The sequence below is a fragment of the Notamacropus eugenii genome, chromosome 1, assembly GCF_028372415.1.
Source record: "Notamacropus eugenii isolate mMacEug1 chromosome 1, mMacEug1.pri_v2, whole genome shotgun sequence".
NCBI lineage: Eukaryota > Metazoa > Chordata > Mammalia > Diprotodontia > Macropodidae > Notamacropus > Notamacropus eugenii.
In genome coordinates, this window is record NC_092872.1 from 667419445 (window position 1) to 667446993 (window position 27549).

Consider the following 27549-nt stretch of genomic DNA (forward strand, 5'->3'; position numbering starts at 1 on the left):
GTTCTTACCTCACTATTAAGCAACAACGGTGGTGCCAACGTAATGGCCAGGTTGGGGAAGTGGGGGGAGGTCAAATTACACTAATGTATATATAACTTCAATTTTTATATGTAAAACAAAAGTTAGGAGGACGTGTGTCAAGATAGTGGTTACTATGTAACAACAAATAAATAACTTTCCAACATAAAAATAGAGCTGTGTTCTCCTCAAAGTACATTCTAATTTTAATTAGCTGCATCAATCAGAATGTGTCAATTATCATTTCTTTCATAATTACTAACTCCTACCTGATCAAATAATAAATATGCCTTGTTTGTCAGCATTCTATCTGAATGCCTCTGTAAAGGAATTAAGCAACCAAAGGAACTATTGTTAATGTTGTAATAGGGTTCACCCAGAAAGGCTATAAAGATGTAAAATGTAATCAATTAGGTGCTAGAAAAATATAGTTCATCAAAAATTTCTCTGCAGAAAAATGAAAATCTAAAGCCTCAGAGCATGGGTGAGCTTTTGTAAGAATCACATTCTAAATGTAATATTCTCCCTGGAGGTGATAAGTATAAATGATTAGAAAACATAAGGTGACATGTTTGTTTGTTTTTTTAATCTCACCAAAACAAACGGCTGGGGTTTTATTTTAGATGATAATCTAATTAATTTCTGAAATCAAACCCTGGTAAATTAAACCTTGACTCCTTTGGCAATAAGGCAGTTTAATTGAGGAAAAAAAAAGAGATGACAATTCACGGAAGCAACAACAAAAACAAAGCTAGTGTACAAATTAACAAATAAATTTGCAGGAGAATCACTGAGGAAATTTTCCTCAATGACTAATTTTAATTTGTGTTATTTCTCCCCCAGTTATAAAAACAAAAATGAAACTGGGGCCCTGATAATCAAAAAAAAAAAAAGAAAGAAAGAAAGTAGAATCTCATTTATTTTCTCTCAACAGCTTCACTTCTCATTTTTCCAAAGTTTAAATTACGTATAAAGTTATGTCTTTCAAAGCAGATGAATAGAAGAGTTGAACCCAAAGAACTGTCTTCCCCATTTCTTAAAGAAGAAAATTCTCAGGTTTATAATGCAGGGGGAGTATCAATAAAGAATAATAAAGATGAGGTTATCAATGTTAATTCAATGCTGTTTTTAATTTTGCCTCCTCTTCCCAAAATCCTAGGACCTTTGTAAGCAATCTGTATTTACTATATTTCCTTTAAGGGGCACCCTTTTACTCTCTCAGAGAAGTTTTACCTCTAAATCTCAAAACTGCATGATTTTGTAAGAAGTTTGTATCCAGGAAGGAAAATGCATTTCAGATATTCTTTCTTTTTTCCACCTCAGCATGAATTCAGACTGCCATACCCAAGTTGGGCAAATGTCTGGTTGCTGGGGTAGTGATGGGATAATCTACTCAATGCTCAATGACAATGTAAATTCATAACCCCAACGTCAAGTGCTATGTGTAGAAAATGACAGCTATACAATTGTGTAAAGAATACATGGAAATATATGATTCAATGACATATGTATATGCAATGAAAAAAATGTTGAACACAAGAAAATAAAAGTCTAATACCACACTCAGAGTTTAGATTAAGAGATTCTTCTCAGCATCCTCATCCAAAGTAATTCAAGGGTCTGCAAAATGTATTTACAATTTACAGTCTCATAGAAATACAGTGAGACTTATGAAACTTTTAGATAATGTTGGGTAATAGCTGTGAATGCTCATGGGAAAATGAGAGGTGGCACAGACACACAAAAAAATGCTAGATGTTAAATAATAAGACTTAATGAAACTGTAACATTAACTCATTCAAATAAGATTTCCTATTGTACTGAAATACCTTTGTATGTAATAAAGGCTCAGGGTCAATCCTGTGGTACTTTATAGGGTAAAAGTGCCACTTAATAGGACCTCTTGGAAAGGATACAAAAGAGACCAAGTTTATACAGAACTCTATGGAAAACAGTATTGTAGAGAGGTTCTAGTGTATTTCATTAAGTTGGTAAGTAAAAACTAGAATAGACAAAAAAAATTTAAAAATTAAACCAAATAAAGGCTGTAGACAAGAAATGATGTTTATTGCCAACAAACAAAAAACCAAAAAGAAAACAAAAACAAAAACAAAAAAACAGAAAAATGATCAGAAGCACAGCACATATAGTTAAGAATTTAAAAGCATCTTACATTCTGCCCTAATGGCAGCACAATTAATAGGGACAAAGGGTCGTCTTGCTGCCTGCCGCAGCCGGAGGGTATTTTTGCAGACCTGGCGAGCAAGTTTGGTCAAACATGTAGTATGGAGGAAGAAAGCTTGGCGGGTCTTCACAGATGACTTTGGACTTCCAGTGTTACGGACTGGCATTCCCTGTGTGGCCTGACGTGACATGTGACCTCTAACACGGGGATCCTGCAAAAACCAGAAACAAAAATCAATTAAAGCAATAAAACTCAGCATTGTCTTCATTATGCACCTTGATGCATTCATTAAGATACGGAGATGACTCAACAGCCTGTCCCTAAAACCAGGTGTGGGGCAAGAAAATCACACGGATCTTATGTGCTTATAATTCTCAATATGGAAAAAACCGAAGTGGAAAAAGCAAAAAATAAATTGAGGACTCACTGAGAGGGCTAATCTCATGTCGTCAGCTTTAGTATTGAGGGATTTCCTGAGGCAGAAACAGAAGAAAATATTTTCTTTACTAGTAGAGATAAGGTCTAATATAGCTTGACATTTTCAATCTAAGAGAATTTAGTCACACTGACATTTCAATTACTCATGCCACAAGATTAAAGTCCTGTCATTTTGTACTTTTTTTTTCAAAGAGCCAGAACAGTCTGAAAAGGAATATTTGGCAAAAGTAAAATAAGATGGACAAAAAAATACGTAACTATACATTCATCTTGCCTCTTTAATATGTCTAATTTTTCAATAGCAGCTAATAACTTCTTCATTAGAATGTATTTTCTAAATAAATCACTTTCTGTGAAGAAAACCACTTGGATTACGTTTTATCTACATCTTGCTATACTTCAAGGATCCATAATTTTATGAGTATAGATATACTCCTCACCAACAAGGTTGTAATTCTGCTACTCCTTAAGTATACGGTCTTTATGAATTCTTGTAACTGAGAAAAACAAATCATCTAGCAGTCAACCAGCTGGAAACTCAGCTAGGCTTATCTCCGGATGACTGATTGATACATCATCTTGAAAGGCTAGTATGTGAAGTCTTTCAAGTTTGGTTGGACTTGATAGAATCTGTGCTTGGCTGGCACAGCACAAAAGAACCCAGGGTCCCTTCTGCACCATGGGGAGATCCTAAATGGCTTTAGTGAAAAATAATTAGCATTCTATACATAATGGAAATATTTTATTGTGACAAAACAAGTCTTCATTGGGCAAATATGATAAAGAAATGGGGCTTATAATTCACTTATTGTTATATAGGCTGGGAACTACTATAGCATTTCAGTGCCTTTGGTAGGAGGAAGGAAGATTTGTGCAAAGATTGGCTCCAATATTTTCAATAATGTTTAATTTGGTAATCAATAAGTGATTAATGCAGTGAATGATGCAAAGATGTTAAAATGTTATGCTGAACTCGGTGCTTATATTTCACCACCCATTGTGATCAAGACACTGCACACTGCTCTCCACTCTCATTACTGTATAGAAACCTCTTTCTTAATGAATGCCTAAATATCAAATCCCATGGCCTTTTATATGTACTATTCTCCCATGACGTCACAGTGTACCCTTTTATGAGCGGAGGTATTTGCTCTGCCTTCAGCTTTAGATACAACACACTAATCTCTCTCACCATTCCTCTGTGTCTACCCTCATCCTACCCCTTAAGGTAGGCATGTTTCCTTTTGAAACTTCATTATTTTTCTTTCAGTGGCACTACCAGTCATCCAAATTCCTATTTTCAAAAGAACGGCATTATTTTTTCCTCTTCCCTGTACAATACTCGCAAATCTCATCAGTTAACAGGCCTGACTCTAACTCTGCAATACTTGTTGCATCCATCCATTCCTCTCTATTTCCTCTGCATCCTAGTACACATCCTCATGAGCACTTATATGGCCTACTGCAAGAGCCTCTAAACAGTTCTGGCCTCCACTTCCTACTCCTAAATCTATTTCTTTTTTCCCATTGCAATTTTCTTTAAATAAAGCTATGATCATGTTCTTCATCTGCTTCAAAAATCTGCCTACTGCCCAGAAAGTAGAGCTAAAACTCTGTTGCATGTCTTCTATAAACTTGTGCCAGTCTACCTATCCAAGTCTTAATCCATGCTCCTCCTCCCTATACTTCAGTCACAGGACATACTCTCCCTAAAAATGCCCTGTGCTGTCCCTATTCCTGGAATGGCAGCTATTGCTAACCTCCTGGTTTGCTGAATTTCCACCCATCCTTTCAAACCTAACTCAAAGGTCACTATCTCCACGAAACCTCTTCATCAACCTACTGGTAATATTTGTCTGTGGCATATCACATAGCATTTTATTTTGCATTTCTCTAAGACATTAATTAAGTTTTACAGTAATCTCTGTGTATGCTTGATCTCGCTACTAAACTGGACTATGTATTATCTCATTTTATTAACTACCCTTGACACTAACATAATCTGTTTCACACTCAAGGTGCTTAATAGATATTTACTGAATAATTTTTAAACTTAAATTTTTGTTTACTAAGAAAGACCAAGACATTGAGAAACACATGCTCAACATCAAATACTAAAAAAAATATGGCCTCTTACATACATACCTCTGTAGTTGGGTTGGGTGATAGCTTTTCTTCTTCTGTTTGTGTTGGCATTTTCAGGCCACCATATTTTTTCCAATACAGCCAACAGGTTGCACATAATCTACACTGCATGTTAGGTGGCCCCCAAGAATACCATTGGTGAGACTGTGTGGCTAAGAATAAGAAAATAATGTAGCTAAATTTCTAGCCAACATCAATAAAAATACCTATGGCAGAATTTTACAGACATTTTTTTTTGTTTGTGATCTTATTTCCATTTCTTTCTTCCTCTCATTTTATAACTCATTAAAAAGAATAAATTCTATATACACATATACAAACTTTAATAAAAAGATACAAAAACTATTTCTATAATATGTTCAGTGCCTAGTACACTTTAAAGGTTATTAAATAAACTATCTTCTATATTGGTATGCCTTTTAAAAACAGATAAATTATAGAAAATTTAATTATAGAAAACATTAGGCAAGCATGCTGATTAGATGAAATTAAGATAGTCAATTACGTTATCTATTACCTACATGAATAGAAGGAAGAATTGCACAGATAAGACAATAACCACAGTCATTATCATACTTAATTTAAATATGGATATGATTTATGTCTTTGGAAATTACAACTCAAAATTATGAAGGCATTTTGTGAAAACCTAAAACGGGGGAAGTCACCTTTCTATGGCTTATTTCTCTAACAGATGGAAATGGAAATCATTTTTCTCAGGTACATCAATGAATATATTCACTTTACTAATTTAACCATTTATGGTTCATAAAACTTCTTGGATCAGAGCTGAGCTTAAACCTAAGTACAAGGGAATGAATTTCAAACACCTTTCAATCAGAGTCTTAAGGACCAAAGAGTATGACAGGCACTCATTTCAAAACAGCGAGAGCAAAGCAATATCGTTCTCTCTAGATAATTGACTGTGAATGACTGCAAATCAGATCAAAAAAGTTTCCAAAAATCTATCATCCTGAAACGAATCATACCAATAACACTTCACACAACCAGGAAAAATACCATTTATTTCTGCTGTCTTCTGGAAAGCTCTTGATAAGACTGAATATGATAGAGCACCGTGACATCCCTTACCCAAAATAAACTATGGCTCTCACATTATCTATAGCAGTTAATGAAAAGATGTCACAAGAACCGCAACGTCTAACTGCTCTTACACTGGCCAGATTTCCTAAGCTCAAAGTGCAAGCAGAAATGTGCTCTATATGCAACTGCATTTATGTAATGGAGCCTGAAAGATTTAAGTCTTTTGTGAGCTGATATTAAGTGCCACCAGAGCAGTACTGTCTCATTCATACCTTAGGACACTCCACTCCACGTTCCTAGTAAAGTACATACTAATCTTAAGCCAAACCTACAAGTCCCTTCAGTACTCACTGTAGCAGCTCTCACAGGCACGTCCTATCAGTGCATTCTGGGGTTGATACGGGGTCCCCACAGCTCCATTCACAGTGTTGGGTTTGCCATTGCTGCCAGATATTTGGTTGGGATTTGGTTTGTTGCTTTAAATAAAATTTAAAGTGATAACTTCAATTATTTCTGTAATGCTTCCTCTCAACAGTTTTAGTTATCCATACAAACAGTTCCCACTTTACGTAAATACATGTTACACAAATTTAAATTTATCTAAAGAATTCTGAAAGAAATCCACATTCTAAAAAAAAAAAAAATCTACATTAACTTTACTGTACGGCATTGTGCTTTCTTTGCTCCTGTCCCCTAGCTCAGCACTCTGTGGCTTTCACCCCCACTCCACCAAAGGAAAAAAAAACTTTAAAAATATCCTCCAAGTGAAAACAGAAGAACAGATGTGTGACCACCACTGCCACTGGCTGGAGCCAGATTGTGGGGTTGGCTTGAGACCTCTGGTGCTACCATGAGAGGAGACTTTCGCCCTCCCCATACTTCCTCCCAGGTGTCCAGCTCCCACCTATCTTCTGTCTGTCTGTCTATGCTTGGGAATCATGTGTATCTGTCCCTGGCCTCCACACGTCACCTGTTCTCTTATGTTTGTATTCATGTCCAGCCCCCGTAAGTCTGCCCCAGCATGGTTTTCCTCTCAGTTCTGGCCCCTGCATGTTTTTTCCCCTGCTCTTACTTCTCTGTTCCCAGCCTGAATATATCCTAGAAACATTTGCTGGCCCCCTTCCTCCACAGACACTTGTCTGTCTGTCTCTCTCTCCTCTAAAGGCATCTCCATCTACAGGCAAATTCACATTACATGAAAATCACTTTATGTAGAGGTCTGAGGAACATCCACTTATATAAAGCAAGAACTCGCAAAACTACTTTACATGTAAAAATATTTTTTAAAAAGGTAAAAAAATTATCAAGAAAAACAGACAATATGACTTATAAGCAAAAAATGAATCTGATGTAAACAACAAGCTGAACTGGAAAGCACTACTACCAAAAACCTCAAATGATGAGAAAAACTCAATCAGAAGATTTTTGACATCTGACATTCTGGACATACTTTGCCCAAGATATATTGATAAAAGCTCCCCAACCTCTCTCTTCCTGGTGAACCCTCTGGAACAGGAGTTGAACTTCCAAAAACAATGGAATTTGGAATTCAAAAGAACCAGCAAAAACCCTAAGTGACTTCCTCCCTGCTTCTGAGGAAGCCCTCTACTATTCCTCCTGAATGCCCAACCCATAAATTTGATTTCTCAGTGAGGTTACAATCTCACATGCAAAGTAAACGTAAAGAATGTGTGCACTGGTTGAAAGAACTATTCTTGCTTCTATTATTGATTCTCTGTGTGACCTCTAAATAAATCATTTTGCTTCTATGTCCTTTGAGCTTTCTCCTTTATAAATTAGAGTTAAATGTGCCTGCCACTAATTGGAGTCAAGAGGTATTCTGAAGGGAAAAATAAAGAAGTTTTAAAGGTAAATTTAAACATGAAAATGAATTCAAACAGATTTTTATTTGGACTGTTTTCACAGCTATGTATTTTTTAGCTGAAAATATACAAAATGAAAACTGGTGATTTAGCATTTCAGGCTGAAAGAGCTGACATGTAGTAATAACATTTCTGATTTTTAAAAATGTATTATATGTGGTAGAAAATGGCTATTCCTTGAGGTAATACTGACTGATGTGTTATCAGATCTTTTCTTAGAAAATTGAAAAATGTTATCAGTTGAATAAAAGTTAATGCAAATTAAGCATACTGTTGACATAATTCTGTAAAGAATTGTAGAAAAGCATGCAGTCTGTTTTGTAACAATATGGAATGCTACTTGAACTTTAATATAGGTAATAATTATTTGAGGCTAAAAACAATGTGGAAGAATGAAGAGTTGTTCAAGTTTCTTGTCAAAGATCTATTATTCAATCTGAAGTTTAGGGATATAAAGAATAACTGTCACAGCAGATATAAATTAACCTTTTTTTTCACAAATCCTAATAGCAAATAGAGCTTATTTTACAAGAGATATCATGTAACTTTGAAAAGGTGATTTAATACTGAAAAGTAATATCTTTCACGTTAGGGTTTCTACATGTTAGCATAACTCTATAATCACATGTTAATCTGATCAGCATAGAAACCTATTTATACAAATGTAAAAAAAAGTACATACATTGTTAAAGTAACTTCAAAGAAAATGCAAGATAATGAACAATAATCTGTCATGGATTCCTAAAAGTCTTCCCCTGAAGTTTTAACTTCAAGATCATTACAAAGCAAGAGAAAAAGACTCAAAAAATTTATGCAGAAACTACATTATATGTACTTTTCTTTGGCTGGAGACAAAACTGTTATTTGTGAAAAGTATGAAGAAGAGCCTTAATTATTTCCCCAAGCATCCTAGATAATCATAAGGTTTACAGAAGGTCTGATTAATAAGAAATTTGTCAAATTCTAAGATTCATGAATCACTGGAGCATTTAATCATAAGATATACTGCAAAATACAAACATAAACAAAAGTTGATTTGTGGGACAAATATCACCTTGCATTTTTGAATGGTAATATTTGTCCTGTAAACCTGTACACGGAAGAACAAAGCTAGTGTTCTTAGCCTTGAAGAAAAGGTTACTGTGAAAGATCATAATTCATTCTTTATAATGCCACCTGTTCATAAAAGCATGTATTAAATAATATATCTAAATTCAATTACCAAAGGACTCAGTACATTACAAAACAAAAACAAATGTAGCACTCAGCTCACAAAACAAGAATCTCTGTGAGACTATGTCATACATTTCTCGTGTTTCTCCCTAAGTGCCTGAATAGAATTCAAATATATACTGAATGTATTAATTGAATGAGCAATCCAACAAACCTGAGAATATTTTAACATGCAGAATATTTTGAGATGGTAACCCTAATTTCAAAGTAAGAAAAATCAACTTCTACTTTCATCTGATGACATTGTAAAAGAGAAATAGACTAGTGTAAAGGGAAGTTTCTAGAGACTGACACCAAAGTGAAGTGAATTAGGAAGAATTCATTAATTGGATTTCTTTTCTTGTGACAATAATTAACTAATAACCAACAAGTATTTGTTAAGTACCTACTATATGCCAGGCATTTCTGTGTTATCTACTTCTATATGTTAAGTAAATTAAGCCTCATTCCCTAAGGAAAGACAGAGTCCAATGTGCAGAAACACGGAGGGAAGTATTTAGGAGTTCAACCATAAGTTGAAATAGGATGGATGGGTTTTATTATATTCTTCTCCTAAGTCTCAGAAATAGGCAGTTTGCAACATCAGTTGGCCAAGGAAGCAATGAAAATGAAGGCAAGTATGGAGGATGAGGATGATTTTGTAGTCATCAGCAGAGTGCATATTATGTCTGTGTTTCTTCCTCTACCATGTAACACTTACGAATGTACAAAGGACAGAATAGTCTCATTCCTAGAGGAAGAAAGTGGCCATATTTCTCTTCTCCTGGTTACCCAGAAGTTCCTTAAAAGAAGCAGTTTCAAGAAGGAATCAAAGGAAAAAAAAAAAGATGTAATAAGTCAAAGAGGAATTGTCCCTTGTATCAGGAGGTGGAAGGATGGACAAATGTGATAAAGAGAAGGAAAAGAAATGCATGATACTTTATCAATAGGTACTAGCAGTTTATTTTGTAGGGCAGAGAACTGCAGTGTCACTGGAATAAATAACAATGACATTTATATAGTACCATAACATCGCAAAGTATTTATTATTATCTCACTTGAAGTTGCTTCTTGAGCTCCAAGAAAGGATATGATTCCACATATGTCACCAGGTATGAGGGATTCTAGTCACTGTAGTGAGGGTGATTTTTAAATAGGAAGAGTACTGAAGCGGCTAGTCACCACTCTGACAAACATGACAGACACTGTATTATATTCTGAGGGCATGTAGCTAGAACAAGATAGCAAGATTCTTGAGAATTAGCGAACCTGATAATCAATGCCCATTTTTAGTGATTTATATTGGGACAAATGATGTTACCAAAAGGAATTTAGAAAGGACTATGGCATCCTGGACAGAAAACTGGAGACCCTGGAGGCACTGTTTCCATTACCCTTGCCAACTGAAGGTAGGGGACTCAGAAAATAAAGGATGATTTTGGAAAAGAACAGCTGACAACAGAATTTGGATTTCTAAACAATAGTTTAAAATATATCTATGTCACACTCCTGGTTACAGCCACATAATAAAGGTTAGTAAAAACATAATGGCCTAGAAACTTCTGATTTAGTCAAGGTTAATAGAAGGTTTTAAAATCAGAAAGAAGAGAAGAGAGAAAGCTAACCATATGGGTGTAACAAACTAGTTACAAGAGAGTGAGTACTAGGTACCATAATAATATCCAAATGATTGCCACAAAATTTTGACTCAGATGTCTATATACAAAGTAATAAAAGGGGTGAACTAGAAAATGTTACATGAAGAAGTAAATTTGACTTCCCAGGTATTGATGTGATGAGATGGGATACATAACCAATTGGAAACATAATAAAGAGCTACTAGGGATTAACAGAACTGTATAGTAATAAGAAATTGAGGTGGCTGAGGAGGAAAATGGTAGCAAACATATGGTTAAGAATTGATAGAGGGAGAGAGAGAAGTGATATGGTTTTGGGTTTATGCAGCACCTAGCACAGTGTCTGGCACACAGCAGGCATTTAATAGATGCTTGTTAATTACTCACTTGATTTCTACTGCAAACCACCTGGGTAGAAGGAAGAATTTGGGAAACCTGTCACAAAGCTGGTATATTACATTATGTTATTATATTATATTATAGTTATGGAGTACTTCAACTACCTGGCCTTCTGTTGGAAGTTCATCACTGCCAAAAGAAGAGCAGTAGACACATTTGTGACCTGACTTAATGCCAACTTAATTCTTCAAAAGGTAGAGAAAATCATAAATCAACTCTGTGTGTGTGTGCGTCTGTCTGTTTGTCTAACTAAATGCAATATATTTTAAGACATTAGGAGTTGGGGAGATAAGGAAAGGTTTACTAGTACCTCTGCTGAATCTTGAAGAAAATGATGAATTATAATAAAAGGAATTGCTATTCTCAATGTGGTCCTAACCAATAAGAAAGGACTGTCCGATGACGTAGAAATAGGAACCTTAAGGATAAATGTTAATTGTTTGTGGTAGTCTGACATGCTTAGATCAGAAGACAGGATTTTAAACTATCTAGAAAAAAGAATAGGTAGGATTTGCTGGTCTAATATTTTGAAGAGGAAGTTGACTTTTGAGGCAATCAATCAAGACTTCTGGTGGTAAAGCCAAGATGGTGGATGTAGAGAGAGTGCTCAGCTGAGCCCTCCAAACAACTTTAAAATAATGCCATATATTGAATTCTTGAGTGGCAGAGCTAAGGAAAGATCAGAGTGAGACATCCTTCATGCCCAAGACAGCATAGGAGGTCAGAAAGACAGATCTATGACATGAGAATGAAAGCTGGCCTGGAGTGCACATGGATGAAACACCAGAGGTGAGATTAGGTGGTGAAAACAGAAGCAGCAGCTTTAGGTACTCCCAAGTCAAAGATGGTAAGAAGAACTGGCAAATGGTCAGAAAGCAACCACAGGGGACACCTATGCTAGCACTGGACACAGGACCAGACAATGTTTGGCAGCTTCACTGCCTATACCCACTTCTGGGTCGTAGTTCAAGAACAAGGAGGAGTACTTTCAGTCAAGAAGGAGTGGAAGCCAAGACAGACAACTGTTTGGTAATTCAATAATAATAAGCACACCACAAATAAGAATTGTGAGATTTTTACCTCATATCCAACAAATTGAAAAAAGATGATAAAAGACAGAAATAACCAATACTAGTAGGACTGTGGGAAGACAAATCGAGTAATACCCTGTAGGTGCCAAACTGTGAATTAATTCAACCACTGTAGACAACAACTGGTAATTACGATAGTAAAGAGACTATACTATTCATACTTTGTGATACACTATTGGACATTTACCCCAAAGGGATCAAAAGATAGAGGTAAAGGTCCCAAACCTACCAAAAGACTTATAGCAATTATTTTTATAGTAGTAAGAAACTAGATAAAGGTGGATCTGCACTGACTGGGGAAACAGAACTGAACAAACCGTAGCATATGAAAGCAGTCATATATGCTTGCATTGCAGGAAGCAATGAATATCAAGAATTTGGAGAACAGGGTAATTCATACCTATTGATGCTGAACAAAAAATAAGCAGGATCAAGAAAAATTTTATAATGAGGGCGGAGCCAAGATGGCGTAGTAGAAAGACGCACATACACATAGCTCCGAACCCACAACCCATAGAACAACTACAAAGAAGTAACTCACGGCGAATTCTGCACCCAGAGGCCACAGAACATTGGAGCGAGGGAGATTTCTGTTCCGGAGAGACCTGCAAACCTCTCGTAAAAGGTCCTTCGTGCTGCGGACTGGGCGCCGGGACTGGGAGCTGAGTACAGCCCTGCCGTGGCCGCGGCACCGAGAGGAACAGATCCGAGCGGGCTTCAGGGACGGGATCTCCAGCGGCCGCACAAGTACCTCCACCCACAGGTGACAGGGGTCTGTGAGAGAGTCCCTTTGGTGGGTCGAGGGGGGAGTGGGGTGCCCCCATGGCTCGGGCCCCCTCGGGAGACAGAAGCTGAGGGGCAGCGGCAGACCAGGGCTCCCCAAGCAGGCAGGAGCCTGGATCCATTGTTGAAGGTCTGTGCATAAACTCCCTGAGGGAACTGAGCCTGAGAGGCAGCCCTGCCCTCACCTGAGCATCTGAATTTAATCTCACACTGAATAGCAGCCCTGCCCCCGCCCAAAGCCCTGAGGCTGGAAGCAGCATTTGAATCTCAGACCCCAAACACTGGCTGGGAGGATCAGGAGGTGAGGTGGGTGTGAGGAAAATATTCAGAGGTCAAGTCACTGGCTGGGAAAATGCCCAGAAAAGGGAAAAGAAATAAGACTATAGAAGGTTACTTTCTTGGTGAACAGGCATTTCCTCCCTTCCTTTCTGATGAGGAAGAACAATGCTTACCATCAGGCAAAGACACAGAAATCAAGGCTTCTGTGTCCCAGCCCACTCAATGGGCTCAGGCCATGGAAGAGCTCAAAAAGAATTTTGAAAATCAAGTTAGAGAGGTGGAGGAAAAGCTGGGAAGAGAAATGAGAGACATGAAGTCAAAGCATGAACAGCAAATCAGCTCCCTGCTAAAGGAGACCCAAAAAAATGTTGAAGAAAATAACACCTTGAAAACTAGCCTAACTCAATTGGCAAAAGAGGTTCAAAAAGCCAATGAGGAGAAGAATGCTTACAAAAGCAGAATTAGCCTAATGGAAAAGGAGATTCAAAAGCTCACTGAAGAAAATAGTTCTTTCAAAATTAGAATGGAACAGATGGAGGCTAATGACTTTATGAGAAACCAAGAAATCACAAAACAAAACCAAAAGAATGAAAAAATGGAAGATAATGTGAAATATCTCATTGGAAAAACAACTGACCTGGAAAATAGAGCCAGGAGAGACAATTTAAAAATTATGGGCCTACCTGAAAGCCATGATCAGAAAAAGAGCCTAGACATCATCTTTCATGAAATTATCAAGGAAAACTGCCCTGAGATTCTAGAACCAGAGGGCAAAATAAATATTCAAGGAATCCACAGAACACCGCATGAAAGAGATCCAAAAAGAGAAACTCCTAGGAACATTGTGGCCAAATTCCAGAACTCCCAGGTGAAAGAGAAAATATTGCAAGCAGCTAGAAAGAAACAATTCAAGTATTGTGGAAATACAATCAGGATAACACAAGATCTAGCAGCTTCTACATTAAGGGATCGAAGGGCATGGAATAGGATATTCCAGAAGTCAAAGGAACTAGGACTAAAACCAAGAATCACCTACCCAGCAAAACTGAGTATAATACTTCAGGGGAAAAATTGGTCTTTCAATGAAATAGAGGATTTTCAAGCATTCTTGATGAAAAGACCAGAGCTGAAAAGAAAATTTGACTTCCAAACACAAGAATGAAGAGAACCATGAAAAGGTGAACAGCAAAGAGAAGTCATAAGGGACTTACTAAAGTTGAACTGTTTACATTCCTACATGGAAAGACAATATTTGTAACTCTTGAAACTATTCAGTATCTGGGTACTGGGTGGGATTACACACACACACATGCACCCACGCACACACACATAGAGACAGAGTGCACAGAGTGAATTGAAGAGGATGGGATCATATCTTAAAAAAAAATGAAATCAAGCAGTGAGAGAGAAAGATATTGGGAGGAGAAAGGGAGAATTGAATGGGGCAAATTATCTCTCATAAAAGAGGCAAGCAAAAGACTCATTAGTGGAGGGATAAAGAGGGGAGGTGAGAGAAAAACATGAAGTCTACTCTCATCACATTCCACTAAAGGAAAGAATAAAATGCCTACTCATCTTGGTATGAAAACCTATCTTACAATACAGGAAAGTGGAGGATAAGGGGATAAGCAGAGTGGGGGGGGATGATAGAAGGGAGGGCATGGGGAGGAGAGTGCAATTTGAGGTCAACACTCATGGGGAGGGATAGGATCAAAAGAGAATAGAAGTAATGGGGGACAGGATAGGATGGAGGGAAATATAGTTAGTCCTATACAACACAACTATTATGGAAGTCATTTGCAAAACTACACAGATTTGGCCTATATTGAATTGCTTGCCTTCCAAAGGGAAGGGGTGGAGAGGGAGGGAGCTAAAGAAGTTGGAACTCAAAGTGTTAGGATCAACTGTAATGTTCTTACCACTAGGAAATAAGAAATACAGGTAAAGGGGTATAGAAAGCTATCTGGCCCTACAGGACAAAAGAGAAGATGGAGACAAGGGCAGAGAGGGATGATAGAAGAGAGAGCAGATTGGTCATAGGGGCAATTAGAATGCTTGGTGTTTGGGGGGGGAGGGGAGAAAAGGGGAAAAATTTGTAACCCAAAATTTTGTGAAAATGAATGTTAAAAGCTAAATAAAAAAAAAAAATTTATAATGACTTCAATAACATAAAGAAAAAATAATAAAAAAGAAATCAGAATTAAAATTGAAGTAATGACGAATCATCTCCAGGGCAGAAGAAGCATGTTTCCCCTCTCTAGAGATGTAATGGACTAGAAGTGTGGGATGAAGCATATGCTACCAGATACGATCAATGTGTTTTAGTTTTGTTTGGCTTAACTATTGAAGGGTGGTGGGTTTTTTTTACTGGGTGGGAGCAGTACTGGGAATTGACAGTGTTTTAGAATCTGACAGGCTGAAGGATGCATTGAATCAAATGAGATGAAATTAATGGAGACAAAAATAAACTCTTATACTTGGATTCAAAAAATAGCTTCACAAATAAAGGACAGAGGAGATGCAGCCAGATATGGATTTAAATGAAGTGCAATCTGATGAATATAGAAGGTTATACAACTGCCAAAAAAAGTTAATGCTATCTGAGGCTGCATTAAGAAACTCAGAGTGCATTAGGTGAAGCATGGTGTCCAGAATGAGGGAAATTATGATTCCATTATACTCTGCCATCACAACTGGAATTCAGTTCTGGGAACTACCTTTTAGGAAGCACATAGACAAGTTGAAATGCTTCCAAAAGAGGGTGATGAGGATAGTGAAAAGATTCAAAAACATGATATGCCCCAAGAGATCATAAAAATGGGAAAGGGTCCCACATGTACAAAAATATTTATAGCAGCACTCTTTGTGGTGGCCAAAAACTGGAAATCAAGGGGATGCCCACCAACTGGGGACTGGTTGAATAAATTTTGGTATATGAATGTAATGGAATACTATTGTGCTATAAGAACAGGAAGACTTCAGAGAGGCCTGAAAAGACTTACATGGCCTGATGCTGAGTGAAAGGAGCAGAACCAGGAGAACTTTGTGCACAGCAACGACCACAGTGTGTGAGAGTTTTTTCTGGTAGACTCAGAACTTCATTGCAATGCAAGGACTTAAAAAAAATTCCCAGTGGTCTTCTAAGGCAAAATGCCTTCCACATCCAGAGAAAGAAAGTGAGTGTGAGTGTGTGAGTGTGTGAGTGTGTGAGAGTGTGTGTGTGTGCATATTGTGTTTTGGTTTGTTAGATGATTTCTCCCACTCATTTTAATTCTTCAACACAGCATGACTATAGTGAAAATGTATTTAATAGGAATGTGTATGTAGATTGTATGCCATCTTGGAGGGGGAGGGAGGGGAAAATAATAATCTAAGTTATATGGTAGTGATTGCAGAACACTGAAAATAAATAAAATTAATTAATTTAAAAAAAAAAAACATGATATGGAAAGGTTCTGTGCATGTTTAGCCTGGAGGAGTCTTAGGGGGAGAAGGAGAGTACTCTGAGTATCAGAAGGGTTGTCACAGAGGAGAATTAGATTTCATCTTCTTGGCCTCCAAGAGCTGAACTTGGAACGATGAGTGGAAAGTACAATGAAGCAGATTTAGGGTGGATGCAAGGGAAATTTTCCTAAAATTCAGAAATTTACAAAAAATGGAACAGCTTGCCAGGGGTTCTCCCTCACTGGAATTTTTCAAACAATTCTTCAAAAAAAAAACAAAACAAAACACAAAACCCTAGAAATGGTGTACAATGGATTCTTTGTCAGGTACAGGTAGGACTAGATGTTCTTAAACGTCTCTTCATACTCTTGAAGACTTCATGGTATTGACAAGAAAAATGATAGATAGCACTTTACAGGCTTAAAATACAGATACTGAATACTTTACAAAAACCATAAAATATTCCTTCTAAGTAGAGTTAGCAAATGAAAAGGGCAAAATATGCCCTAATCTTTTACCACCAACAAAAAAAGCACATCACAAGTTACAAACTTCAGAAGCTACAACTTCCAAACAATCCATAAACATATGTTTTTATGGTTGTGTTTTCTGATATTTTCTGTCATTATGAATGAGGCAAGATCCATGACATACCTCCCACTGCCTCTCATGTTTGTCTACTTTTGTTTCTCTCCCTGGTTGACCTTCTGTCCTAAGAGTCCATTTTTGGAGTCTAAGATAAAATAGGTTCTCTTTATTGAGGAAGAAACTACGGCAGAAAGAGGTTCAGCGATTTAATTATGAGACTGAACAGCAAGAAAGGGCACAATTTGCACTGATATCACCTCTTAAACTCACAAGAAAAATTTCATTACTTACTAAGTTGGAATATAGACCTGTTTCAATTTGCTTTCAGCTTCAGCAGCTTTCAGGCGTTTCTAAATAAAAACATAAAGGAAACATTTTACATATAATGCATAAGAATTACTACTATTTCCTTTTATTCTTAAAACTGTGAGATACTTAAACCAAGCACCAATAACCAAAGCAACCTTGTCTCTAGATCCAAAAAGTAATTTTTGTACCTATTTTTAAGGATAAATTTGTTACAATAAATGCACATAATAAATTTTAAGACACAAACTCAACAGAGAATGATTGTTACTAAGAGAACGCAATAGATTACTTAGGTGAAGATATAAAGGACACAATATCCTATTTCCACATGAATGATAAAAGCACCATTAAAAACAATGAAAAATAAACCCAAGGAAAATCTTTCTATAATTATCATTTCTACTTTTTTAAATGTGGGGTTATTTTATTTCTTAGTTGATTTTCTGAAAGTTAAAAAAAAACTCTTTCCTTATAGAGACATGAGGTGGACACTAAGCTCCCACAGTTCAAGGAGAAGACAGACAAAAAACTGGCATTGTGTAAGACCAACATTTACTTGGGAAAAGGAGGGAGAGAGGTAGAGAGAGGTGAGAGGAGAAAAGATGTAACCTCCCCAAACTCAAGGTATGAGTTGAAAAGTTCAAAACTGAGTATCACATTAGAGTTTATTGAGCTCAAGAGGGGTATACTAGATGAGAAAGAACACGAAAATGACAATGTTAACGCAAATTGAGGACTAATTACTAACACGTTTAAAATAAACTAAGAGCAGAGAAGAAAGGAAAATGAAATTGCATCATAGGATCAGCTTATAAAAGTAAATATATAAATTAAAAACTTAGAACATGGCCCTAGGGGTCACGACCATTTCACAACAAATGGGATTTGGCAAAGAAAATACAAAGGACAACCAAAAGGAGATACGTTATAACCTGATATCAAATATAATTATTCAGATTAGAGAAAATCAAGATGTGTCAAGTGTTTCTTAAGGTCTTGTTTTTTGTCCTAAAAGGAAAGGGAAGGAGCTTTGAGGACTAACTTCTACCCAAAAGGAACTTCTAGTGATACAGACACAGCAATCATTTTCCTGTCATGTCCCTTTCTCAGTGATACGTTCTTCAATAATACACATTCAGTTTAATTAAAATTACTTCTGAAACTTATAAAAACGTTATAAAAATACCACAGAATAACAAACCACAAAGTCAAAATTAAATTTTTTTTGTTTTGTAGCATCCTCATCAATATAAAAATAATAGCATTACCTGTTGTACATATCTATCAGTAGTTTTCCACATGTAATAATATTCAATGATGCTAGTCAATGACTTCCAGGGGAGCTGAAAAATAAACATTTTAAAATTTAATAAAACTTAAAGACTGAAGCGACTATATGCCCTCATTAAAACCTCTTCTTTAAAATTATAAAAGTAGTAATTTTATATAGGGAAGATACATTGTAGAATAATTAAGACTAAAGGAAACCAAATCATAACCCTCTTGCTATAAAATAGAGGAAAGAACACTAATCTAGAGTCTGAGAATCTAGATTCAAATCTTGGCCCTGCTAGTTACTATCTGATAACTTTGCGCAAGTAACTTGACGTCTCCTGGCCTCCATTTCTTCATTTATAAAATTTGAGGAATGGTATACTATGTGATCTCTAAATTGTCTTCCAATTCCAAATTCTATGATCCTTTTTCCAAACATAATTTAAATTGAGCAAGATTCAAGCCATTAGACCCAGTGGATACCAGGGTACATTCAGTTCATTTTTATCTCTCACAGTATTCAGTATTCGGTGTCTTATCGAGGGTCCATAAAAAGTTGGTAAGTGACACGCACTATGTGGTCTTTTAGGAAACATGTCATAGTTCCACATGAAATAATTATCTACAACTTGAAAAATACAATAGACATAGCCAAAAAGAAGTAATGCACCTTTCTTAATAAATGCTTATTGAATGAATAAAGGATGCTGACTTAACAATCAAAGCGTAGTTTGGGAACAGGAAACTGGCTCATAGCTCTAATTTGGAAGAAAAATATGTGCTTAAACTACTATTTTCTATAAATACTCAAAACATAACATGCCTCATATCCTTCAGTTTAATAACTATGCACTACAGAACAGGGACTTATCTACAAAATGTACCCATAGTTCAATGAGAAAATTTGATTATCTGAAGGATTAATGACTACCATAAGATAGACATTTTCCTTTAGCTATGCAATAGAAAAACAAGTGAATGAATTCTGAAAGGAGAGTACAATTAATTTGGTTGGGCTAACAGACTTCAAAGAACAGACTTTACAAAATAATCTAAAATATTTTAAACATTATTTGTCAATATCTCTAAGACTTATTTCCTAATTTATTTATTACTGGCGAAAGACTCCACAGCAAAATATCCAATTTTTTGCACCAAGAAAGAAAGTTAATTCACATCTATTTTCCCTTGCTTTTTTGCTAATTAAAAGTACTGTCCCTTTGTATCTATAAATTCATCTGTCCCCTTTAGAAATTTGATGGGCCCCTTTTTTGATCAATAAAAGTATTCCATATTTTCCATTTCAGAAATATTAGCATAAAGCCAGTCATTTCACAACAATAAACTGTTTTTCATGGGGAATAGAGTTTTGTGGTTTTACAGAATTAAATTCAACACTTCCCCCAGTATTGTAAAGCCTTTGAAGCTTGTTAGACTATGTCTTTTTGGTTTGTAACACCAATAGGTGTAACAAATTTATTAGATGATAAGAATAAAAAATATGAAGAATTTAAAGGAATATAGTTAAAGTTGCTTGAAATGATTCAGAGTAAAGAAATTAGAACCATAAGGATAACATTCACAATAGTGACTGCAATGTAAAGAAAGGCAGCATTGAGAGAAAGACAACAAAATGGGTCAAACACAACAGTCAATGTCAGTATTGTAAGTACCCCCTTTGAGTTACCGCAAGTTTGAGGTGTTCCATGGGCCTGAATGCCTACAACTAGCTCAAAAGCCACCCCTCCTCCTGGGTTCACCTTTAACTGTTAGCTAGTTGACCCAATTAGCTCAAAGCAATGGCATTGACTGAAATGGAATAGTATAAACAGTAACAAAGTATTCTTTCCATAAACCTAGGGTATACTCCCTCCAAATATAGACCTTATCAGAGGAAAGTATGGGCATATCCCAGGGTTCACAGGTAGCTAAGGCAACTCACACCTCTGGGACTACGGGGTCCCAGGGTCTTTCTATTTTGTCCTCATACTGCTCCCCAGGAATCTTGTTGAGTAGGGCTCTTAGCTGGGCTCCCTGGGCTTGCTCTTGCCCCTAACTCAACTGACATTCCAGCTAGACTCTATAGGATTGTTGTGTTTTTTCTTTTTTTAATTGAGTGTGGTATCTCCCATTGAGTAAGCTTTTGACCAATGGCTAACACTTTATACTTCTATCAGGAAATGACTGAAGAATCTCACTCCTAAAAGAATATCAAAGTATACGAATGGGCTACCCTCTTTTACTCCGCCATAATACCTCACTGTCTCTTATGCCTCCTCATTTTATCTGTAATTTCCTCAAGTGAACTGGGAGGATTGCCAGGTTTTACTTAATTATATTTGGAGTGCACATGTATTTTGTAGGTAGTTTCCTTGGCCTGGAAGTATAACATACAGCCACAGAATGTACTAACAGAAAGCAAATTAGTATGCCCCAGTATACAGATACTGGATAAATATATGGGGAAAACAACCTAAATTATTTCAGTGGTCATGAGATAATGCAAGATGAACAAGTTTCCAAACTTAAGACTTTAAACACACTGGAACAAACAATTTCAGAGAAATGTAAATTTAAAAAACCCTGAGATGACACTTTTGCACCCTTATTAGCAAAAATGGTAAAAGATGAGAAAACACATTTTTGGTGAGACTGTGGGAAAACAGGTTGGAAAGTAATTTGGATTTATGCAAGAGAATTTACTGAACTCTTCAAACCTTGACCCAGAGAGTTTATTTCTGGGATCACAACCCTGAGGATTCTAAACCTTTTCCAAAACATGTTACCTGGTGCACCCTACTTCATCATTATCCTTTTCTCATAGGAATCTGCATTTTGAGCCCAGGACTCTGGTCTGTAATAGATAAGCTTTCACCATATCTTACCAGGACATTCCATGCATGCGTGCATGCGTGTGCGTGTGTGTACACACTCTCTCCAACCCCTTTCTAACTCTCCTTTATGTACCATCTTCCACTATCAAAATGCAAGCTTCTTCACGCCAGAAACTCTTTTGCTCCTTTGTACTTAAAACCCTAGCACTTAACTGTGTTGTCTGAAAAACAACAATACATGACAATAACTACAGAATAGCTGAACACACTGTGGCATGACTGTGACAGAAATGAACAGTAAAAGAATACTAACAATTCAGAAAAACATGAGATTTGTGAGAAATGATGCAGAGTAAAGAAAGCAAAGTCAAAAGAATAATACATGATTCTGCTAAAAAAAATCAGTAAGAACTTAAGAAAACTGTGGACAAGTAAAAGGGCTGAAGACTTCTGGCAAGACGGCAGAGTAAATAAAATGAATGTCTGGCCTTTCATTGCTCTCCCCACCATCACTTCGGAAGAGTAAGAAACCCACTAATTAAAGTAATGAAATTAACAAGAAGGTATGTGGCAAATTTAACTAGCTTTATGGATGTTAAATATTAAGATTTCTTTAGCTATTAAAATTTTGTTTTAAATTTTTATTAATTTTTTATATCACTTCTTCCAAATATATTCCTAACTACCTCCCTATTCAAAAAGTCTTTATAACAAATTTTTAAAAAGAAAAATGTTCATTAAAAACTAATACCACATTTAACTAAAACTGGTAATTTATACACTACCTCATACTTACAGTCCCCATCTCTGCAAGTAGGGAAAGAGGGAAGTAATTCAGTTTTGTGTTTTGTTCCTTCAATTCACTGTTTGCAATAGCCCACTGTGTGTACTTTTTGCTGGTCCTGCTTAATTCCCTCTTCATCAGGTCATACAAATCTTTCCATGCTCCTCTGATTTCCTCAGATTCATCATGCTGTAGGGTATAGTCTTATCATATTACACGCATATAATGTAGCCCCAATTTGCATATCATGAAACAATGCCTTGTCCACACTGACTAGCAGCTGAAGGAAAGGTTTGGAAAACACATGGGCTTTTATTTCATGTTACTGTTTGCTCCAGTCAATGGGCATCTAAATGCTCCTGGTTTTCTACAATGATAGCTCTGGACCAAAAGGCATACTAAAAAAAAAATAAATTTTATTAAAACTTTCTGTCACTGGGTGAAAGAAAGGAAGATTGGATCAATGAAAGAAATAAGGTAATTAGGATGTAGAAACAAAAACCTGGCAACAGTCTACTGTCCAACAAAGGAAGCGACTTTTAATTAGACAAAATGGGCTTTAAGAGGTAAACAGCTGGGAAGGGATAAAGATAAAAAAGAGGACAGATATACAGAGCTTTAGAGTTGGTTTTCTGGAGAGGAAAATGTATGTCCACAAGGGCATCCAGAGAACCATCTTCTGAGACAGATGTCTGCAAGGAGCAGTGAGGAGATCTTGGATTACTGTAGAGCCAGTAGCGATGAACAGCAAAGGACAGAGCCAAACTAAGAGGAGTAGGGCCCTTTCCTTCCTTTTAAGAGTAAGTCCAAGTGGGGGGAAGAGGAAGATAATAAGATTTTTATGTTGTTTGTTTGATTCTTTGGCAACCTGAATGCTTCTCCCCAACCCCTTTTGTTAAAGGAAAAGGAGGCTCACCAAGAGGAAGGGCTGCTTGTCTCCTTAGTAACCCTGACTTCTTTACCATTGTATAGTATGTATGTGTTGGATTTGGGGCATGGAGTAAGGATGTCTGGAAGACAATTTAGGTTTCTGTGGACTTACTAGAAAGGGAAGGAATACTGTCTTTACTATATTTTGGGAACAGGTATGAGATCCTTGGGGCAGCCAGGTGGTACAATAGATAGAGCACCAGGCCTAGAATCAGGAAGACATGAGTTCAAATCTGACCTCAGATACTTACTAGCTGTGGGACCCTGGGCAAGGCACTTAACTGTTTGCCTCAGTTTCCTCATCTGAAAAATGAGTTGGAGAAAGAAATGGCAAACCACTCCAGTCTTTGCCAAGAAAACCTCAAATGGGGTCATGAAGAGTCAGACACAACTGAATGATAAAAATGAGGTCCTTATTTTATGTTACTGTTATATGGCTGTCCTATTGCCATGAGTGCTGATAGCCCTTTTCCCTTTTAGCAGAGCACACAAGCAATGATGTTACCTCTAATAGTAATAACAATAATTTCATTTCTATAAGTCTACATTTACAACATGAACTTTACATCATTTTGCCAAAGTTTGTTCTTAGGTTAATCCATAAAGCCTTTCCAGTTTTCTGGGGCTGTGCTTTTCTGGGGCAAGCTACTTGCTCTAGATACATTCCCCTTTTCATGCCTACTACTTTCTCCCTTTTCTAGAATCATCCCTGTATTTCTCAATGCTAGAAACTTCCAGTTTCCTAATAAAAAACCTAATCACTCACCATAAAACCTCTAGCCTATGACAAAATCCCTGATTTGCTATCTTGATTGCTATATTGAATGATCATGTGCCTAGGAGTCCTACCCATCAAACTTGGAAGGCTGGGCACGAGTTTCTTATAATGATGTATCAAGTACAAGAGACATGATAGCCTTTCTTCAGGGCTATCATGAACTTGATGGCATGTGCCCTAGTTCTCTCTCCTGCATGCTGCCCTCAGTGCCAGGTGAGTGTTCCTCCAGCAGCCTCCTCTTGTTGGCTTTATCACTACCCCTTTACTTCCACAATCCAAGTGAAGTGAGACAGACTTTTCCCTGTGGGAGTGAAACACTCCAAGTAAAGACCCCTTGCATTCAGTGTTAAATGACTGGTCTAATTTTCCTGTAAAGCCCGCTCTGATTTCCCAAACCACTGCATTGGACTGAGACAGTTCATTATGGTTTTTTTTATGTTATTTAACGTCTCAATTTGCAATAATGATTTTAATTGTGTTCATTTTACATTAAGTTACTGCTGCTTAAAGTTATTTATTCTTAGCTGCTCTGCCTACAAATTTATAACATGCAAAAATCTTGTCAAAGGATCAACACTGTCAGCAAATCCAATCTTTAATTACCATGGTTAAGTACTATGCTTTGTTATTCAAATTTAATAACCTCATCTGGACGAGTCATTCAGATTTTAATGTAAGAAAACACAAAAATGGCAATTAAAAGGGAAGCTGTTACAAACTACAAAGTACAACCTAGTTATTCCATCTGATAACCCTTGATTTCCTTAGAAAATCATTCTCACACGAAGGTTCAACTCTTACATTTTTTGATGACCCAAGCTAATACATCATATATGCAAATAAAAAACTTTTATGTTAAAAGTTATCAAAAAATTTAAAAAGTCTTAATCTGGTGATCAGGATACAGAAATCTCTCAGCCTCTCAGATCAAGAAAAGGTGCATTTACATAACCCAGAGAGAAAAGTTGTGTTCCTGTTTGTTCAGTGGCTAAGTATCTGATTTTGATATGGTAGGGGATTATATCATAGTCACCTTAATAAGCAAGATGGAAACAATCTCAAACACTAACAAATAATTTCCCAGAACTGATTTTAAAGTAGAACTAGTTGAAGGTGTAGTACCTACATATTTGTGTACCTTTCAAGTCTATACACTAAATTTGCAGGCTTACATGTTTACACTTTACTTACTTAAAGACAATTTTATAAAACTGATTGTAAAGCTTTTAAAAATTCCTGTTATCTTTATTTAAAAGGCTGAGAAAAATATCACTAAGCTTACCCTTAAAACAAAGTTGAGTAGGCTACACTCAGAACTAAAGCTGAGATTACTTCAATAAGTAGGCTATCAAAGAAAAAATGTGCTTACTACCTCCTCTAGAAGTACATATACTAAAATTGGAGAATTATGCTTAGGGAGATGAAGAGAGACTCCTGAAAAGGGAAAATACTAAATTTATATAAAATTGTATAGTAGATAATATGAAGTTTGCCACTGAATAAATTACAATTGACATGATACAATGGAAAAAATTTCCATGGCTTTTTAGATACAAATATTTGAAATGAACTGAAACAAGGTTAACTTCTGAAAATATATTTCCAACTAAATAAATGGAAAGAGCCATCATTTGAGTAACTTTTACAATAGAAGTTCTAGATACTTTCCCTAATACTTTGCAGAAACTGAGCAGACTGTTTCTCTTCAAGAGAAAGCTAATGATGGTTTCGAGTAGTTTTTCTCAATGACAAAAATTTAGACAAGCGAAATTGTAATATTGCGTTATTATGATAAACGTTATAGAGTTGGAAGGAATCTGTGATTTCATCATTCTGGAGAGTCCCCAGTGTGGAAATTCCCTCTACCAGATATCCTGTAAATTATCTTAGAGAATTTAAGGACTTCCTGACTCCAACGTGGGGCCCTCAATCCACCACCCTTATCTCATTGTTGAATTAACATTAACTATTATTAATTAACATTGTTAAATTAACATCTCAGATCATCGCCTCAATATTTTCCCCTCCCTTTCATACATGGTACAGGTTTTATTCAATTCTCTGAGAAAGAAGCAGCCTTTCTCTTTGCTAAAGCCACCCCTCTAGAGTGCTCCATCTCCTCTCCCAACCTCCTGTGGGAGTTTCCCACCTCAACTTCTATGCACTGCTGATCTTCTCCTTCTTGGATTCTCTCCTTCCATAATTTGCCTTTATGCCTAACAATCTGAATCATAATCCTCAGGTGCTTTAAGGTGGGTTTTCCCTAGAGTTCTGTCCTTTTTCATCCAGATACTCTCTTCCTCGGTCATCTTTATCAGTAACTATAGGTTCAATGACCAACTCCATGCAGATGATAATTTTTTTCCTTTTTGTGAGACAGTTGGGGTTAATCGACTTGCCACACCTAGTTAGTGTCTGAGATCAGATTTGAACTCTGGTCCTCCTGACTCTGGGGCCAGTGCTCTATCCACTGCACCACCGGCTGCCTCTAAGCAGATGATTTTTAAAGCTATCTATCCAGATCTAATCTCTCTCCTGACCTCCAATCCTGCATCATTGATGACTACATTATGGGCATCACGTCTGCATCCCAAAGACATTGTCTAAAATAAAATCAGTTATCTTCCTCTCCACTAAATTTGTCTATTTCTTTTGAAGCTTCCTTGCCTTCACTGGGGCAAACAAGATTTCTAACTCGGAAATCACTTTCATATTATAGCTCTGCTACTTAGTATCAGGGTCACTAGGTGGTACAAGAGTGCCAGGCCTTAAGTCAGGATGGCATCTTTGTGAGTTCAAATCTAGCCTCAGACAATAGTTGTTTGCCTAAGTTTTCTCATCCATAAAATGGATAAGGAAATGGCAAACCGCCCCATTATCTTTGCCAAGAAAACCCTAAATGGGGCCACAAAGAGTCAGATATAACTGAAAATGTCTGAACAACAACACTTAACCTCAATATGACCTTGATCAAGTCTCTTAACTTCTTTTAATTCACGAACATCTTCATGTGTAAAATAAGAGGGTGGAACTAGAAGATCTTTAAAGTGCCTGCCCAACTCTAAATCTATGATTCAAAAATCTTTTACCTTATCAACCAAATCCAATCAACTTTCAGATTGTATCAATTCTTCACTCTATTACCTAGTCACCTCCATTATCCTCATAATGGCTCCCCTATTTTGGTCTCTTCTTTCTCCAATTCACCCTGTATATAGTGATCAAAATAATCCTCCTAAGGCAGAGATCACTCCCACCTCCTCATTGCTTCGAGAATAAAATATGAAGTCATCAGTCAGCCATTTATAAACTTTCATAAGCTGGCTCCAACCTAGTTTCCCAGCTTTACTTCACAGTGGACAAGAAGCTATTTGCTGAACCACTACAAATACCATTTATGATAGCTTGTTTCTTTCACATCTCTAGCTAAGTGTCTTTCACATAAAGCCAAGAGTAATCTTATTTATCTATCTGGTATGTAGAGCATATGAAA

General features: G+C 36.6%; 1 protein-coding gene across 1 annotated transcript in view; it reads right to left on the bottom strand.

Moving 5' to 3' along the window:
* The window catches only part of MTA3 (metastasis associated 1 family member 3), a 208647-nt gene that overhangs the window by 24799 nt on the left and 156299 nt on the right, over positions 1-27549 (bottom strand). The window contains exons 10-14 of the mRNA XM_072635755.1: positions 18724-18798; positions 17438-17496; positions 6182-6306; positions 4787-4938; positions 2192-2414 (exon numbers count right to left, since the gene is read on the bottom strand). Of these exons, the coding sequence (XP_072491856.1) occupies positions 2192-2414; positions 4787-4938; positions 6182-6306; positions 17438-17496; positions 18724-18798 (634 nt within the window). The remainder of the gene's footprint in view (positions 1-2191; positions 2415-4786; positions 4939-6181; positions 6307-17437; positions 17497-18723; positions 18799-27549) is intronic.